This window comes from Vespa velutina, chromosome 6 (genome assembly GCF_912470025.1).
Source record: "Vespa velutina chromosome 6, iVesVel2.1, whole genome shotgun sequence".
Classification (NCBI taxonomy): Eukaryota; Metazoa; Arthropoda; class Insecta; order Hymenoptera; family Vespidae; genus Vespa; species Vespa velutina.
In genome coordinates this window covers 3,891,636-3,910,677 of record NC_062193.1, presented here as the reverse complement: position 1 = coordinate 3,910,677, position 19,042 = coordinate 3,891,636, and the positions used below count along the sequence as shown (strand labels likewise).

The 19,042-nt window shown below is 29.8% G+C and overlaps 4 protein-coding genes across 5 annotated transcripts; 1 reads left to right on the top strand and 3 right to left on the bottom strand.

Annotated features, from left to right (window-relative positions):
• Nucleotides 1-655: 655 nt before the first annotated feature.
• LOC124950155 (protein spire) lies at nucleotides 656-10,679 on the bottom strand. 2 transcript variants are annotated; one of them, XM_047496485.1, is made up of 15 exons: nucleotides 10,295-10,679; nucleotides 9,757-10,069; nucleotides 9,590-9,621; nucleotides 9,368-9,491; nucleotides 9,054-9,214; nucleotides 8,714-8,935; nucleotides 8,410-8,439; nucleotides 7,804-8,061; nucleotides 7,539-7,686; nucleotides 4,965-5,095; nucleotides 4,633-4,873; nucleotides 4,057-4,367; nucleotides 3,700-3,948; nucleotides 3,321-3,616; nucleotides 656-3,213 (listed from the first exon to the last, which is right to left on the bottom strand). In XM_047496485.1, the coding sequence occupies exons 2-15, from the start codon at nucleotides 10,061-10,063 to the stop codon at nucleotides 2,970-2,972; spliced, it is 2,754 nt and encodes a 917-aa protein (XP_047352441.1). In that variant the 5' UTR covers nucleotides 10,064-10,069; nucleotides 10,295-10,679; the 3' UTR covers nucleotides 656-2,969. The 2 variants fall into 2 exon arrangements, with proteins under 2 accessions (XP_047352441.1, XP_047352442.1); XM_047496486.1 differs by lacking the exon at nucleotides 8,410-8,439.
• LOC124950158 lies at nucleotides 5,102-7,474 on the bottom strand. The gene is made up of 2 exons (XM_047496488.1): nucleotides 5,580-7,474; nucleotides 5,102-5,488 (listed from the first exon to the last, which is right to left on the bottom strand). The coding sequence occupies exons 1-2, from the start codon at nucleotides 5,943-5,945 to the stop codon at nucleotides 5,474-5,476; spliced, it is 381 nt and encodes a 126-aa protein (XP_047352444.1). The 5' UTR covers nucleotides 5,946-7,474; the 3' UTR covers nucleotides 5,102-5,473.
• A 97-nt stretch (nucleotides 10,680-10,776) lies between the features above and the next one.
• Nucleotides 10,777-14,334, top strand: LOC124950159. The gene is made up of 6 exons (XM_047496489.1): nucleotides 10,777-11,155; nucleotides 11,236-11,476; nucleotides 11,554-12,010; nucleotides 12,463-12,680; nucleotides 12,751-12,995; nucleotides 13,081-14,334. Exons 1-6 carry the CDS (start codon nucleotides 11,022-11,024, stop codon nucleotides 13,646-13,648), a joined length of 1,863 nt encoding a protein of 620 aa, XP_047352445.1. The 5' UTR covers nucleotides 10,777-11,021; the 3' UTR covers nucleotides 13,649-14,334.
• Nucleotides 13,775-16,707, bottom strand: LOC124950156 (ATP-dependent RNA helicase abstrakt). The gene is made up of 10 exons (XM_047496487.1): nucleotides 16,456-16,707; nucleotides 16,103-16,373; nucleotides 15,681-16,026; nucleotides 15,448-15,581; nucleotides 15,211-15,367; nucleotides 14,973-15,135; nucleotides 14,591-14,891; nucleotides 14,362-14,511; nucleotides 14,089-14,271; nucleotides 13,775-14,012 (listed from the first exon to the last, which is right to left on the bottom strand). The coding sequence occupies exons 1-10, from the start codon at nucleotides 16,489-16,491 to the stop codon at nucleotides 13,876-13,878; spliced, it is 1,878 nt and encodes a 625-aa protein (XP_047352443.1). The 5' UTR covers nucleotides 16,492-16,707; the 3' UTR covers nucleotides 13,775-13,875.
• Nucleotides 16,708-19,042: the final 2,335 nt, after the last annotated feature.

Here is a 19,042-nt window from a genome sequence, read left to right as displayed (position 1 = left end):
TCAATTTCTGGTGAAGTATTTGAATTGTGAAAGTATATCAGAAAGTATACTTGACATTCTTCTGCAAATGCCTGCTAAAAATTAAAGTCTGTAATAGCTATTATATAAGTAAATTAAAAAAAAAAACATATATATATATACATGCACACATACATATGTATGCGTGTGTTGAAGTACATTGTTGCAATATTGTATAAGGGAAAAAAAACTACAAATATACATGTATCTATCCAACTGTGTTGACCAAAACTAAAGTACTTAAAATATAAAGGAATTTAAGATAGTGGTCAGTAAATATCTTCAATTTAATGCAGCAGAACTGATTATCATAATCATAATAGATGCATAGAGACTGAAATACAAAATTAGGGCTACTCAAATTCTTTGTCTGTTTTTAAAATACAAAAATTTCATATAATAGTAGAAGTTGACAGATCTTTACTTCTTTAAATAAAAATCTCTATTATTTCGTATCACATACATATACATATATGGATATGTCTAGCAAAATGTAAATTATGATTATTTTAATTTTTTTCTAATATAAAATGAATTGTTTATTCTTCCAGCACATGTATCTCTATATTATTAGTTTTTTTTCCATGTATCTGACTTGGGTTTTACTTAATAAGTATGATAGACTCATACATGTATGTAGTGGTCTACTGCAGATTTATTTGTGCGGAAATTGCACATTAAACAATTTACAGAAAATTATATATTGATTAACCCCCTTTCCATAAAAATAAATAAATCCATTTTTAATAAACAGTATTCATTATATATAGCTGTGTACTGTTTGATTATTATATATTAATAAATTTATTTTTTTTCTGTAATATTATTTCTACAATTATATTTTAAAATATTTTACAATTCTAACGCAATTTAAATTCAACTGTAATAATTTTTGTACATTAGACTATTCCATATCACAACTTGCAGCAATTATCAGATCATGTTTGTACTTCCTATTTTTGTGATAGTTTTAATTGTATTTAGATAAACGTTCACTTTATTATATTTGAACATTTCATAGACATGACTACAATGCAAACCACATGAATGTATTTTTACATTTAATAATCTTTCATCCATTCTCTTTTCCTCTAGCAATGTATTTAAAATTATACCTATATTAAAAAAAAAAATTATTATTTTTAAATATTTCTTATAAATATATGCTGCAGATTACAAATAAATTTTACTAAAAATAATATTATCATTGAATAAATAATAATACTGTACAATAAATTCATACACAACTATTATCAATTAATAGTAGGCACAATATATAAATATATGCAATTATAGAAGAATTTAACTTCATAGTGTACATTCTGATTTAATTAATTTACAAGAACAAATCAGTACAAAACAGTATAAATAAAACTAAATTCAATTTATATATTATGTAAGCACATATAAAAAATTTAACTTAAATTAAATCAATTATTGTGCATAAGACTGCAAAAATAAAAAATCGTAATACTTTTTAGGCTTACTGATTTGATCGATTTCTTGATCGATCAAAAAAATTAATATTGCACATATATTACATATAATTATCTCTTTTAATGTCAACAAATTATTATTATTGTAGAGTAATGTGGTACGATAAAGTTTTACTTTTCGCGCAAAATTTGTTTAAACTTCGTACAGATCTAATATTATTTTGCATTGCACATTTAAATAAAATATAACTTTAATTCATAGTAATTTAATCACAATGCAACCTTTATGATATATAAAAAATAATAAAAATATATATTTATTATTTTTTATATATCATAAAAAAATATTTAGGCTGCAATATACATTTTACATTGTATTCGCAATATTATGAAGTAAAGATATTTAATTTAAATGAAATATAAGTTCTGTACTAGTATCATAACTTAAATCTCTAATAACATTTCAGGTACTGAAATAAAAAAAAAAAAAAAAAAAAAATAAATTATTATATAGAAACATAAATAGGAAATTAGCTTTGTAAGTAAACGAAGCGGCATTCTATAATAGATATCTTTTAAATTGCATGCATTAACAATTTACTTATGCTCAAGCGTTAATATATATTTATATACTATACCAAATATTACTGTATATTCTGATTTATTAGATTCATTTGCTGAACTTTAATAATATTGATGCATTGATAACTCTTTTATAATATAATATTTTCTTTTCTATACAATATACGACTTTTAGTTTCCTAATAACGTAGATGTTTAGTTTAATTTACGTAGCAGGGCAGAAAGTACTACATTCTTATTTAAAGAATATAATAAATATATTAGGAGGAAGATCTTTTTGCTAGCAATAGAAAATGCTTTGCAAATATTTTGATCACGTTATATTTTATATCTTTTTATATATTTTCTAAAAGTATAATTATATAACTAAATTATTTTCCAAAATAGTAGACTTGAAATTTAATGCAACTATTGCAAAAATAAATATATCAGCAAACGTTGTATATAAGGACTATGAATGTAAGAAAACATTGCTAATTCAAATATAATAAATTGTCCTTTTCAATGTCCCCAATGAGGGTATGTGCATTATGTTATATGAGTGTTCCTTATAAAATGTAATATAACTGCGCTTAGCACAAGCTGAAACAAATATACCAAAATAATGTTACTCAAATAATTGAACTTATTTAATAACACATCTTAAGATTTATATACATCTCCTGCTTTATTCTTTGATCATGCCAAAGATGTAATCACAGATTTTAAACTGTGCTTAGTTACCACTTGGAATGTATCTGTGGAAGATCAATAGTGATATTGTACAAGAAAAAGGATCTATAATCTACAGGTTATTTCTTACATTATCTTATATTGATTTTTTTTTCTTTAAAGATTATCTTCCATCTCTAGAACTGCAGGGTTGTCTATTTTTTTCCTTTTTTTTTAACTGAGCTTTGTAATATTTTTGGATTTTAGCTCAGTAAGGAGATTTTAAACATATGCAGGTGAGAGACTCAAAGTAAGACGAGAGATAACATTGTTGCGTATCGTAGCTCGAGTTGTCCTCGAACTTTTAATAATTTGTATCACCATGATGCGACAGTCGTGACAGACAACCATAGCAACACCTCGTAATCGTTCTGCCGCCAATCGTTGTTCGGAACTTGGACTAGCAAATGTTGAAAATGCTTTTGTAGCTGTAGTAGTTGCTGGACTACCACTTCCTTTATAATTTCTATAAATACATCATCATTATATATTGGAGACTTATCATAAATAAAGTAAAAGTATACGATAGATATACGTGAAAAGTAAAAATGATATATAACTGAGAAACTATACCTTTTTTCCGTAGCGCAAGTGTCAATGTCTCGCCGAGAATTAGATGAAGGAATCGAAGTTGGCGTTACAGCCGAAAGGGGTGTAGTCGCAGGAGTAGAGGAAGGTGTTATACTTCGTAATGCAGAATCTTTACGTCTAGAAGCTGGTGAAGCTGGCGCTGAACCAACTGCTCCTGTACCTCTTAACCAAGAATTTTTTCCACTCGTATCTGGTTCAGAAGATGACGGCGATAACAATAAACCAGGAGACAATAATACCACCGGTACATGAGCAAAATGTTCGGTTGGAATCCGCATCTACAATTATTATTAACAATGATCAAAGTTTAAGAGATATACCCTTTTAAATAAGAAACATATTTTGAGAGATAATTACTAACTTTAGAATAACATTTCACGCAGACTGTTCTTTCGCAAAGTCGACAACGCTGACCCCATGGCCCTAATAAACCAAATCTTGTTTTCAGACACAAGAAACAAACACGTCTTTTCTCTACGTCTTCTTTCACTTGACCCTCGACAGGCAATGATTCTAATTCGGCCTTAGTCAATACGCTACGAATATGTACGATTTCTTCTAGCGTTAATGAAAGTCTTTCATCAAAAAACATATCACCCAAGGTAGGTTTCTAAAAAAAGAAAAAAAAAAAAAATATAGAGAAAAAATCAATAATTATCGTTCGAACAATATCAAAATGTTAAAATTTGTTTCTGTCATTTTTTCATAATTTTTTTACCTGAGTATTATCTTCTTGCCAATCAACGTTCCGATCCTCGATATTATCTTTGCCTTCAACAACCGTATTCGATCTCCGGGGCTGTCTCGCTCTAGGCTGAGGACTAAGATTTGGACTTGGACTGAGACTAATATATGGACTAGTGCCTTGACTCAAAGTAGATCCTGTTACGCTTGCATGTTGTCGGCTTTGAGGTCTTGAATGAGGAAGAGATGTTGTTCCAGTAAAAGATGTAAGAGCTATATTACGCCTAGCTGCGTGTTTTCTTGCCGAAGCCCTTCTAGATGGGCATTGAGTCGCAAGATCGTATGCTGTAAATTAAGAGATAACATCATGATTATTTATAATATTTCGATATTTGTGTATTGATTTTTATTATATATATATATTTTTTTTTTTTCATTATTTATTTTAACGTGTTTAGAACCAAAACACTTAAGTTCAAGGGACAATATAACAAAGGTCAATTAAATATTCTTTCATGCATTAAAGGTTAAAGTGTAAAGTTATAGACACGTTGAATTAATATATAAAAAAAATTTCCCTTGAAAATAAATTATATACGCATATCATTACATTCCAGTTGAGTATCGCAGAAACGATGATACTCGTTTCTTGTAAGTCGAAGACCACCAGTTTTTTTCCAAGGATTCGCTGAATCCGCATCGTCGTCGTCTCTCTCGTAATCATGATCCTTATTATCGTTTGGAATATCACTATTTTCAAATGGGTAATTATAGGCCTCGTCTTCTTCCTCGAATCTCGCTACGTTCAGTTCATCATTATAATCCTCATCGTCTTCATCTTCCGCATCTAACTACAAATAGGATAAAAATATTTTTTTATTATATAAATTAAATTGAATTTCAAATAAGTTTAATAGAGCAAGCAGTCGAATGGCACTACACCTTTAAATCGAAATCAACGGGGATCACTTTTCTAGTCCGTCTGGTATTTAAACCGTCGGAATCTCTACGAGCAGGCTTTGGTATGGTCGGTGACCCATTTTCTTTCACATTATTACTGTCGGATGACTGTTCTGTAAATTTAATTTTTCAATCTTAAGTTACTCCTTAATGCAATTAAAGTATGAAGCATCAGAAGTACAGGTCTTAATGAAATATGATTGATATGATACACATTATGTGTATCGTCGTATTTTATTCATTTATATATAAACTTTATTGAATTGTGCCAATGAACAAAATCTCCTAATTTCATAAATACATAAATGCGATGAATATGTAATTACACAAATGGAAAAGTATATCTACGAATAAGAAATATGACGAGGATGGTCGAGCGACCTCTCTAGCAAGATAAATAAAAATGAAAATGATGTGAGATGATTCATGAGAAATATACATTGAAACAATTTTTATTTTGTAGATATAGTTTAGCATTTTGCACTGGAAAATCACCGATCAAACGTCTGGAAAAAAAAATATTTATATTTATAAAAATATCTTGAGAAGCAGGATAACGAAATAATTATTTGTAAATGTACACATAGAATATTTTACGTCGACGATTCTACTAATGCGATGGATGTGATGATTACCTGCCGTAATTCGTCTTCTACGCGACTTACGATTCCTATTTCCTGGCACGCGATTCTCAAATTTTCCAATCCTTTGCCGTGGTTGTGGTATCGGAACAAGACCAGGAGTACTCCGATTAGTTTTTGTCGCGTTCGTCGTCGTGGTGGTGGTAGTTTGATCATCAGACTGCAACCATTGAGCCGCAACATCCTGAGCAGGTTCTTGTTCCTGTTCCGGTTGAATCGGTGGCACTTCACCTAACACTATCCTACGTGATTCGCCACCCACAGCGAGTAACATCACTCTCTCTCTAGTCCTTTCTCTCTTGGATATATCGCTTATTATCATTTAGATGAAGAATAATCGAAAATTCAATGCGATTTACCGTATGGAATCTCCTTAAATCACTGATGATTTTAAATAAACGGTATTAAACGCGATTATTTTAATACCCTATAAGAGAAATCTTCTTAGAAAATTAAAAAAAGAAAAAAAAAAATCTTTTCAAATCATATTGTCTTTATCATATTGTTCTAACTTCATATTTCTCTTGCATAGATATCGTCATGCATCGAACACCAAATTAACGTTTGTCCCGTTCCACACGCGTATTTTTTTTCACGTATCTATTAGTGAATACTAAAAAAGAAGAAAGAAAAAAAAAAAAGAAAGAAAGAAAGAAAAAGAAATAATTGGAATTGTTCCCTCGACAGAGGGGAACGAAATGTTTAAAGGCACGTGCTCTCGTTGTTATACCGATATCTTCGACGACGTGCTTGACCTATTCCGAAAGTCTAGAGTTCGTATGGACTTTTTCACGAACGAACGAATTCTCCCCTTTAGAAGCGAAGAAGTGGAAGAGCGAAAACTAAAGGAACTTAAGAATGAATAGAAACTTAATAATGAGACTCGTCGATTAGAAAGCGAGCGAAAGTAAAAAGGGTGATGATAGAATGTTTGTTGGGTAAACGTTGATCGAGATCTCGCGTTACTACTCCGATCGCAACTCGGAGAATGCCTCAGCCGCCACCGTCGCCTCCGCATCTCTTTCTCTTTCTCTCCACTAGTGGTGCACACGCTTTAGGTTGTTATTGATCGTCGACGGAGTCTCTCCCTTTTTACAGTCAGTCAGCTAGCTAACCATCTAGTCAGCTAGCCAGCCAACAGCGCCACAAATCATGATTCATTCAGAGCAATTCTGATGCGAGTGGACCCACAGGTGAGCAAAAATACGATGCGGATGCACTCTACCATTTCTATTGCATTTTAAACAGTACCCATGGGTATATTTTATATATACATACGATATCGTATATACGTAGATCTATCGATCGAGATCGATCCTTAGTAATAGAATATAAACCTTAGAGAGAAAAATATGCAACGTTGATCTGCTATCCTTTTCTTTTGATTACATTCAATTTTAAAGTAACCGCCTAAGCATTTTCATAAATGTGCATGCATGTAAACGTTCACGTTAAAATTGCGCGCGTTGATCGCTGCGCACGATCCACATTAATTTGTTTTTTTTTTTTTTTTTCTTTTTTCTTGTATACATATACGCACGTATACTCTGGACTTGCGAAAGCAACCACCACATGTATATACCTCACGTTCCGTCATCAGAAATTAACGCGCATACGTGACCTCATAACAGAGATGCATGTATCTGCAGTACATTCTATATTTTGCTTTCGTTTAATCATTCGTTTTTTAATCATTTTTCTTTTTTTTTTTGCAACTGTTTAGACAATGATACAATACTTAATGTAAGTTTATTATAGGATACATGATAGGAAAGGGCAGAGAGTACATCTCGATGACATTTATTATCGTGCATTGGATTAACGACGTCGAATGTTAATGAATGTCACGCAGGAGTTTTACAACATTAAAAGCGAAATGGTGGTGTCGAATAAATAATAAAATATTTAGACTCACCATTCGATCGTGCCCTTTCTTCAACCGTAGGAACTTGCCATCTGTCTCGTGACGATCGTAAAGGCTTCGGGGGTTTTTTTATACTTTCCATCAGCAATTCTCGAAGAGTGCATTCCTTCCGTAAGGGAGGTAATTGTCTCTCGGATGCCTTTTAATATTTAAAACATCGAGTATTATCATTAAAATCTATACATATGTATCCGATCATTGTTTTTCTTGCAACAGTTTTAATATTGTCTTTTAATCAATCAAAACTCCCCGTTACCTTTTTCAAAGGCGGTCGACTCCGAATAAATTCAAGGATAATAGCGTGAACGTCCTTCTTTGAATAGGGTGTTGGCGATGGTGTCTTTTTCAGACGATACCTTCGTTCCCGTATATCATCCATTAAAATTTCATAAGGTGTTAATTCGAACTCCGCACCTCGTCTCTGCCCCTGTCCTCGTGATTGTAAATTGGCTTCTACTTTTTTCAATTTAACTCCTTTCCTTAACTCGCTGATAACTTGAACCCAAAATCTTGCCTGTGAATATATTGTATACATAATTTAACGATATTTTATACATGATGATTTACATGAATGCGTCGCACCAACAACACAACACGTAATGGAACGTGTGCATTCGTGTGCATTTATGTGTGAAAATATAACGCGTATTGCCTTGAAAAATGTATACACAATGACGTTCATATTACAGCTTCAAAATTATAGCAGTTGTTTAGGTGGTATGCTTTAGATAGTTCATATATATGTCTATATGTATTATGCATACATATATCTAATCATGCGGCATGCACCAAACTATCTTTTTATGATTATGACAAGTATTATCAGTTTACATTGTACACACAATTATCAATAATGACGTACTTGTATAGCTCTCCAAATCCTAATGTCAGTCTATAAGAGCAGACACACAAATCAATAGATGTTAAAAATCTTATCACTGAAAACAAAAAAAACTGGCATACATCAATGCAACTATATTTTTTCCCTTTTTTTTATTTTTATTTTTATTTTTATTTTTATTTTCTTTCTTTTCTTTTTTTTTTTTTTTTTTTTTTTTTTTTTTTTTTTTTTTTTTTTATGCCACTTGAACAGAAAACATAGGATAAATTAAATTTGACAAAGAATTAAAAAAAATATATTTTATATCTTTGTTTATACAACTTACCCAGTCATTGAAACCTAATGTATCTAACTCGTGTAACGATGTTGATCCATGTTTTGCATTATCTATAGTAAGTGATGTTTTTTCGCTCTCGTGAAGCCTGTTTGTTGCAACTTTTTTTAAAAATTGAGATAATTCCAATGCTTCTGCTACATATGCCCGTATGACAGCACGATAATGCATCTCTGCTACTTCGGTTGTAGTCTCCATATGTATGGTACATAACTATAAATTAATTAAACTAATTTATATAATTTGTACAGATACAATAATCATGATATAAATATATAAATATATATATATATATATGTTTTTTTTAAATAAACAAATATATCAGATTTACATTCAAAACATGCTTTAAAGAGCACGTAGATGAATTTCCTTCATAAGAGGAATCAGTTTCTTCCATAACGAATTCGTCTATATCCATTTCTCCAGAATCTCTCTCAATACCTTCATCATCCGTTTCTTGTAAACGTTCAGTATCTGTCTCAGTTTTAGAATCTGTTAACAATAATTCATTCATAAATAAGAGATTATATAAGTCGTAAATTTGATAAGAAATAGTTTGTTGTAATGTGTTCTATTAGATTTTCTCTTTTATATTATTCGAAATACGATTATAATGTATGTATATAAAATATAAACTACTTCAACCTTGATCTGAATTTGTCATTAGTGTAACAAGCTTCTCCAAAGCAGGAGGTAAAGTTCTCTCTTCTCCTTTTTTAGAGCCAAAATCAAGAGCTTTAAAAACTATAGTACCCAGATAATAAACTGCCTATAAAAGAAATATAATATATATTCATTATTATTTATTATATTTTTAAAAAATAATATAAAATTAATACTTAAACTGACAACATTTTTATCACTTACTTTTTGTTCAGAGACAACTGAACATTTTGTATCTGTAAAAGATAAAAAAAAAGGAAATTAATACTTATCACTTATGGAAATAAATACTTTCTTATTTATAAACAAATTTTTTAAAACCGAACATTTGACGATTAAAAAGATAGAAGAATGAGACAATTACAACATACCTATAAAAACATTGCCATCTTTATGAAGAAATATTTGTGATAATTTTGACAACTTATAACATTTATTTTTTGGAAGAGAAGATAAGGTTTTAGCAGCCTGATAACATAATGCCCATGCTTGTTCTTCGCCGACAGGACCATTGAAAGATGATAATATATTTTGAAGATTTAATCTGCCTTTTTCATCAAGTTTGCATAAAGATGTTTTGTTTGATTTTTCAGACATTCCAATTTCTGATTTTGCTTCTTCATCTGAAGCCTCACTACTTTCCTCACCAGATATTGAATTTACCTCCATGGTTGTCATATTTGTCTAGAATCATATATAAACAATAATTATTTTAAAATTTATTAAATATATGATTTCATTCTGTCAGAAACTAATTGTTTAGAAAGCAATTAAATTTTCATTTTCATATTTCGTAATTAATATGAATATATTGAAAAAAAAAAATAATAATTTTCATTTTAACATTACATTTAAATTATTCATACTAAATAATATAAGTTTTTTGTCATGTATAAATGTTATGCTTACATTTTAATAACTAAATGCAATAATCGAACATCATTGATCGGAATACTTTGTTTATACAGTCGTAATATAAATCCTTTAACCGTACACTTCAATACACGGTCTTTAAATTTGTATGTCCAATATTTTAATATTGCATGAAACAATTATGTACGTACGAAAACTGTAATATTGTATGCGTATCATGTGTAAACACAATCATTACAGAAAAATTGAGTTACTAATAAAATTAATGTGCAATTTATTAGTTGTCAAAGGATTAAATATATTATTAAAAATGGTGAGATACTTTATTTCGCTTTTTTTATAAATACCGTACCGCTATCAACTACTATTTGATACGAACTGACTAGAGATATCAAACCTCAAAGCAAAACTGACTAAAAATAGTTGAAACGAAATATGAGGCTAAAAAGTAATAAATGCTTCACTGACGCTCTCTGACGGCCTCATTATGCATTAATATCACATGATATTACTTACAAGCATTAGTTACCAATGAATGAGACAATAATCGTACTGCCTACATATATCAATCCACTGCCCTCTTGTGTCAATTTTACGTAATTTTCTACAATCAAAATAATAACTTAACCTCTTTATTTCTTGTCTTCCTTATATTGCAATTTTGAAAAAAGATATGTGTTAAATATATAATTAGGCAAAAGTCATTTTTTTAGAGAAAAAATAAGTTATTTCATTATTCGGCCAATAATTTGTCAAAGATACAATGGATGAGTGTCCGAATATTATTGTTCGTTTAGCAGTAGATAGAGCAGATATGAATTTAATTACAAATGAAAATGTACAACCACGATTTTATACTCCTGGAGAAGAAATTTCGAGTCAACCTAATTTTTTAAGGTAATAAAATAAAATAAAATAATGAATGATATTCGTCGCACATACAAAAATATTGGAAAAATTTAATATTATTTTATTAGGGGTCACGGAACTTACGTTGATGATGAAAATACATTAAGAGCTTCAGTTGCTGGGGTTTTAGAAAAAGTTAATAAATTAATATCAGTAAGACCATTGAAAGCACGTTATCAGGGTGAGATTGGCGATGTTGTTGTTGGACGTATAACTGAAGTACAACAAAGGCGTTGGAAAGTTGATACAAATTCTAAACTTGATTCAGTTTTGTTATTATCTAGTGTAAATTTACCAGGAGGTGAATTGGTAAGAAATGATTATTATTTGAATAAACATTACTTATATATATTACTTGTGTATGTTAAATTTCATAATTCTTACAGAGACGACGATCTGCTGAAGATGAACAAACAATGAGACGTTACTTGCAAGAAGGAGATTTAATTTGTGCAGAAGTACAAAGTACTTTTGTAGATGGTTCTCTATCATTACATACAAGAGTTCTAAAGTACGGTAAATTGTCTCAAGGGATAATGTTAAAAGTACCACCTGCTCTTATAAAGAGAAAAAAGATACACTTCCACAATTTAGAGAATGGAGCTAGTTTAATATTGGGAAATAACGGCTATGTATGGATTGGTGCTAATACACAAGAAACAGATAAATCAGAGGGTGGTTTTACGCAGGACTTGTCTAGAGTACCTCAAGATAATCGAGAAGTATGTGCTCGCCTTCGTAATTGCGTCCTAATTTTGGCACAATGTAATATGAAATTATCTGATACATCTATAACATATGCTTATGAAGAATCTATGAAATATAAGGTGAGCGAATTATTGCTACCAGAATCAATAGTTGATATATCGTTGTTAACACATCAAAGACTTGCACAATAATTTAATATAATAATTAACAATAAAAACATATTGAGAAGAAATTTTTTGTTGTAATTTAATTAAATAAAAATGACATGAAATTGTATTTAAATAAAATGTTACTTTTTTACTATATCCTAATTGTTGATATTTATTGGAAACATAATAACTAATTTATATGTTATCATAAAGAAAATATATGATATTGGATGTATGTATAGTTCAGTCATTTGTGATTATCTTATATGATATGAAGACTGCAATGATCAATAATCTTTTTCCTATATTACTAGTAAAGGAATGTATATATATACAATATTGCAGCATTTGATTAATAACTATACTTTAGTTAAATAGCTCTTTGTAAGGTGTTCACATAGAAATACCCTAAGTATTGATTAAACAAATAACTTGGAAACGAACAGCAAAAGTGGACAAACATGGATGCATGTTTTACTGCCTTTGACAAAGATGAAGATGGATTTTTATCTGTATCAGAATTTAAACTTATATGTAGTGCCTTATTTCGCAATAATCTTGGTAAAGTTTATACACTTGAAGAAGATCAATTGCAAGAAATATATTCAATCTTTGATCTAAATAATGATGGAATGATAGACAGGGAAGAATTTGAAGTGGGTAAAAATGTATTTATACATACATGTAAGTAAAAAGTGTTTTATTAATTTATTATTATATATTCAGATATGCTGGAATCTTTGGATTAAAGTTTGCACACGTCCAAAAAGTGCCTTTCTTATTGTGGATGTACAGAATGATTTTATATCAGGATCTTTAAACATTAAACATTGTGCTGCACAACATGAGGGATTAGAAGTAATTGAACCTATTAATCGTTTATTGGATACAGTAACATTTGATGCTGTATTTTATTCACTTGATTGGCATCCTGTAGATCATGTATCTTTCATTGATAATTTACCTTTCAGGTACCACTTTATAATAGTTTCTTTATACTTTATTTTATTACAATTTTTTTGTATATAATTTTATATATATATTTTTTTTTTATAGGGAAATTGATGAAAGCGATGGTATATCTAAAGAAATGGTCCGAGTATATGACAGTGTAACATTTAAAGCATCACCTTCAATAAAGCAAAGGCTCTGGCCCCGTCATTGTGTTCAGGATTCATGGGGTGCTGAACTTCATAAAGATTTAAAAATAATTAAAAATGCTATAAAAATTTACAAAGGAACTAATTCGGAAGTAGATTCATACTCCGTATTTTGGGATAATAAAAAATTAACAGAGACAACATTAGCTTCACAATTACAAGAGATAGGCACCACAGATATATATATTTGCGGATTAGCATATGACGTATGCGTAGGTGCTACTGCTGTTGATGCAACAACAAATGGTTATCGTACTATTCTTATCGATGATTGTAGCCGTGGAGTTGATTTAGTGGATATTGAAAAAACGAAAGCAAATGTAATAGCTAATAATGGAATTATTGTAAATTCAAGTCAAGTAAAAGCTATGGTTGAAGGAAGAGATAGAAGACCAGAACTCGGATATAAACTTGCTCTGGAAATTAAAAAGAAATTAAGTGCCATAAATGAGGTTGACAAATAGTTTGCTTCTAATATAAAAATAAAGTAGAAAGAGAGAGAGAGAGAGAGAGAGAAAGAGAGGAGAGAAAGAGTATATAAATATATATATATATATAACAATTGTACAGTGAAATGTATAAAGACTTAGTAGGCTACAAATGAAGATCTATTGAAAATTAAAAGTAATATAATATAAAATAATAAAATACTATATTTATTATATACATTATTAAAAGAGAAGTATATATATTAATAATCAGCTGCATTACTGGCTAGATAATCACGGCGGCCAATATTCGATGCTTGTTTATTTTGAATAGCTTCCAGTTTAGGACATTCAGTAATTCTGTGCCCAAGACCACCGCAATAACTGCAACCACGTTCATCTGTAAGATTAAATGATAATATAGGTTTCTATCGAAGTAAATGAATAATTAATAAAATTTGTATAAATTATTTTACCTCCCAAATTAAGATATTTTTCATTTTCAGAACAAAGCTCAAGTAAAAATGGTGGAACTTTCTGTTTTGCTTCCATCAATAAATGTTTAAGATCAAGTAATACAGATTCGTCATTTGCTTTATTTATAAATGTTGTGGCTATTCCAGTTCTGCCTGATCTTCCAGTTCTTCCAATTCTGTGTACTGAAATAATAGATTATTTTCATTGCACACACACATGTGGAAATAAACAATATTATTTTAAAATTTATCAATAATTGCAAATCAAAGTACCATAATTTTCTACATCATCTGGCATATCGTAATTTATAACATGTTGTACATCTGCAAAATCAAGACCTTTAGAAGCAACGTCTGTTGCTACTAATACATCTTTTCTGCCAGCACGAAACGCTTCAACTGAACGCGATCTTTCTTCTTGATCTGAAAAAAAAAGAATACAAGTAAAAAACTGTAAAATTCTGATATTTTGATGACAAATTTTTTATTTGAATTTTATTACCTTTTCCTCCGTGTATTGCTACAGCTTCTACTCCTTTTAGAAGTAGATACTCATGAATAGCATCAACATCTTGTTTTTTCTCAGCAAATATAAGTACAGGTGGTGGAGTCTTTTGAAGACATTCTAGAAGGTATACTATCTTAGCTTCTTGTTTTACATATTCTACCTCTTGAATTACATTCATTGAGGCAGCACCTGCACGACCAACATTTATTGTTACAGGTTTTACTAAGGCTGAACGAGCAAAATTTTGAATCTTTTTTGGCATAGTGGCAGAGAACAGTAATGTTTGTCTTTGGCCCTATAATAAAAATATTTTTCATTTTTATTTCATTATATATAATTATAATTCATACTAAAATTAATCATGTATTAAACATACTCTGAAGAAAGAAAAAATCGTCCTCACGTCCTCTTCAAAACCCATGTCTATCATACGATCTGCTTCATCCATACATAAATATCTACATACACTTAATTTAACCATTTTTTTGTCTAGCATATCCATAAGACGTCCTGGGGTAGCTACCATTATATGTACACCTCTGCAGATATTAAATTATTATTAATAATTACATGTTAATAATTACATGTTAATAGCTAAAACAATTGTCACATACTTATTAATGACTTCTAAAGATTCAGATACAGGTACTCCACCAATTGCTAAACAACTACGTATATCGGGGCAACCAGCTTGTCTTAAACTATTTGTGTAATGACGAATAATATCGTAAGTTTGTTTTGCTAATTCTCGTGATGGACAAATTATGAGACCTATAATATAAAATGATGTTTTTAACAATACATTCTTAATAATATATATTGTAATATTATTTAACTATCTAAATAATTACCATATGGTCCTTCGTTTCTTATAAAGGGCATACCCACTTCTTGTTCTAAGCAAAACATTATAATGGGTAGAACAAAAACCAATGTTTTACCACTTCCAGTAAAAGCTATACCAATCATATCACGACCAGAAAGCCTGTTATAGATTCATTGATTAATTAAATAATAATATTAAAGTTTACCGATAAGATCAAAATCAATAAAAAATATAAAATAAAATAAATGTATTACTGACACAGTAGGTATTCCTTGTACTTGAATCGGAGTAGGTTTAGTGATTCCTTTCTGTTCTAAACCATTCAAGATACCTCTGTGAAATTTCATTTCTTTAAAGCTCTTTAACGGAGGAGGTACATCATCTCCCTCTACCAAAATTCTTAATTTCTTCCTAACTCTTTCATGTCTTGTTTCTCCAAGATTAAGTATTACCTTTGGAGGATGCCAACTAGTCTTTATTGGATCTTCATACTGAATACCTTTTGCCAATTCAGCAACCCCCATTAAAGCTTTATTTTCTGCCACACTTTCCAATATCTTTTCTTCTTCCTTTAATTGTTTTTCCATAGCACTCTCTTTTTTAGCTGCATACATATAACATTAATATTTTATTAATTTTATTTCATGATAAGTTCCTACTTATTTTTAACTAGAAGTTACCTTCTGCCAATTTTTTTAATTCTGTATGTTGATCTAGAAGAGAAATATTAGATTTACGGCCCCAAACTTGACCGTTATCATCGTCAGCATCGTCCTTTTCATTTTCGCTACTACTTTTTCCAATACCACCATTTGCACTTTCTTCTTTCAACTGATTAATTTTACCAAGTTTAATAAGCTGTTGCTTTTTTCGTTCCTTAACAGATACATACGGTACATAATCCTCATCGGTGTCAGAGAAAGTATTTTTCTCTTCTTCTTTCCTGTACCTCTATACATATTATACAATATATAAATATACTTACATACATGCAATTAATAATGAAATAATCAATATAGTCAAATCTACTTACTTTTTTAGGTCGTTCATCGCTATTAATCTGACTCATAATGATTATTAACAAATCGTATAAACTAATATTAAATTCATAATATTAAAAAAAAAATTACTCTATTATAAAGTGCCTTATTATTTTGTAAACAAAATTGTATTTTATTGATATGTTAAAATATTGTTAAAAATAACTATACCATCTACACCTTAATACAAGTAAACAATATTTGTAAGGTTAAGGATGTACACTACTTTTTGTTCGAAGTGTGACTTCAGCGACATGTATGGACAAAATATGAACTACGAATATAAACGGAGAACCCTGTCCCCACCAAGCGCCTATCGTATCGATGCATAAGCTTATATCTTTCTTTGATAATAGCGTGCATCTCGCAGTGATCCATGCTAGATAAGACGTCGATACGCATTTTAGTCATGATAAAAGTATAAAGAATAATAAATATAATTAACATATATGATAATTATTATATAAATCTGCGAATTTAAAGAAATTATCTTTGAATTGAACTATGTCTTATCTATTTTCCTGTAGAAATATTATTGGTAATGTAAAATGTTAATACTTTAATGTTTAATCAGAATTAATTTAAAAAGATTTTGAAAATATAGTGAAATATGCAGCCATTCGCCTGGTAATACTTGTGTTGCGTAATTTACAATTAAATTTCAATATAACGTAAGTACTACCGATCCAGATCTCACTACATGTAAGTTGCTGTATATGAAAATCTATGGACTGACGTTAATTTTACTCTAAAATCCACGTTTCATGATACCGATTCGCTATGTCTTTCCGTTTCGGGAACTTCAGACTTCTTAACTAACAGGAGATATATGAGACCCCGCTTACCGTTCAAAATCGTCACCTTCAAACATAACGGATTATTAAGCACGACTTAATAATCCGTTCCTGCTTTTCAAATTTCGAACAATAAAATCGTCAGTAGAACTTTTAATCACGTCCGCAACATTCATGTGTGTATTAACATTATGCCGTCCGCAAGTCTGATCAAGAATTGTTCGTTTCGCGCCGGAAGAATTGACTCACATCATTTCACTTGTCACCGGCAATTTTTCGAGGACCTTGGGAGACAACAATCGTCAAGTTTTACAAATCTCATCGGCAGTTCTCAATTTAGTCCCCCTATTTGATCGAAATTATGAAGATATGTAAATAAGTACAAGATTTTTTGTGTTAGAATCAAGTATTTATTTAATAAATTTTTGTTAAATACTTAGCATTTATTTTTCAAATGATACGAGGCAAAGCAATCACCAAACTGTAGTACAATTCCACAAGATTTACACATTAAATTTGTTCTCCTAATTTGTTTATTTTTATAATATACATTACACCTTCTTCGTTTTCGGTTGTCGGTTTCGGAAATACGTATCAGCTGGTGTTCCTTTAAGTTGCCGGAAAGTCTATTGATCGAATTACGATTGGAAGTATGCGATATACTAGCGACTTTAAAGTTTTCTTCATTAACAGGTGAATGATCTTTTATTCACGATTTGCATATTTTTAATAAAATCGATGATATATCTATTAATCGATAATATATGATAGTACATATATATGATTTTTATAACGTTGAAAAGAATATCATATTGTTCAAATATTAATTAATTATATTTTACGTATATAGTACATTGTTTAAATGGTAATAAAATAATTTTATTTTATAATAATTCCTTGCCGAGTTCGCGATCCCACGACTTAGAACTAGCTGAAAAGAAATAAAAAAAAAAATATGTATATATGTATATCATTTAAGTGAAAGATAAAATTCTAAATTTAATTTAATTTAACTTAAGAAAAATAAAAGAAAATAAAAAATTCTGGATAGTGATGATAAAGAAATATTTTCTCTGAAAGAAGTATTGTATTAGTAACACGTGACAAAACTTGAAGAACTTAGCACATATTCCATTTTGCTTGTTTCAGTTCGATAGACATCTTTATTTAGTGTACTTCTATTGGTTTCCACAATTGCCATATCTTATAAGTTCCGCAGATATGTGACTTTAATTGAACTTGATTTTATTAAAATAAAATTATGAATTTAATTGAGCTTTAGAAAAGAGAAAATATGCAAAATTTATATCTCGATTTTAATAATAAAGATGCATAAAATATGAAATAATCCTATTTGCGTACGCGTGGCAATGTGGAACCGGAGATGGAATGTTACGTCGTTTCAGTTTTTCAAATCTATACTACTACACCCATCACTATAAGAGCATTTTGAGTGATAACATGGTAAAATTAAAATATGACTAAGCCATTTTCGAAAGATTTTGAAGAACCTTCGAAAATAACTCAATAGTCTAATTAGTTCCCCTCTTGAACTACAGTTTGTGGAAACCTCTTCGGTATATAGTCTCTTCTTTGCTTCGTATCCTAATCACTAGTACAGAGCAATAGATAACTATCGTTAATGCAAAAGAACTAAAATCTAAACTTATTCTAAAACGTGGAAGAAAATTGATAAATCTATAACTCAACCCTGAAAAGAAAAATTGAAAATGTACTAAAAATTCATTAATTTATTCTAAGGCCTACGAACTGTGATTCTACAACT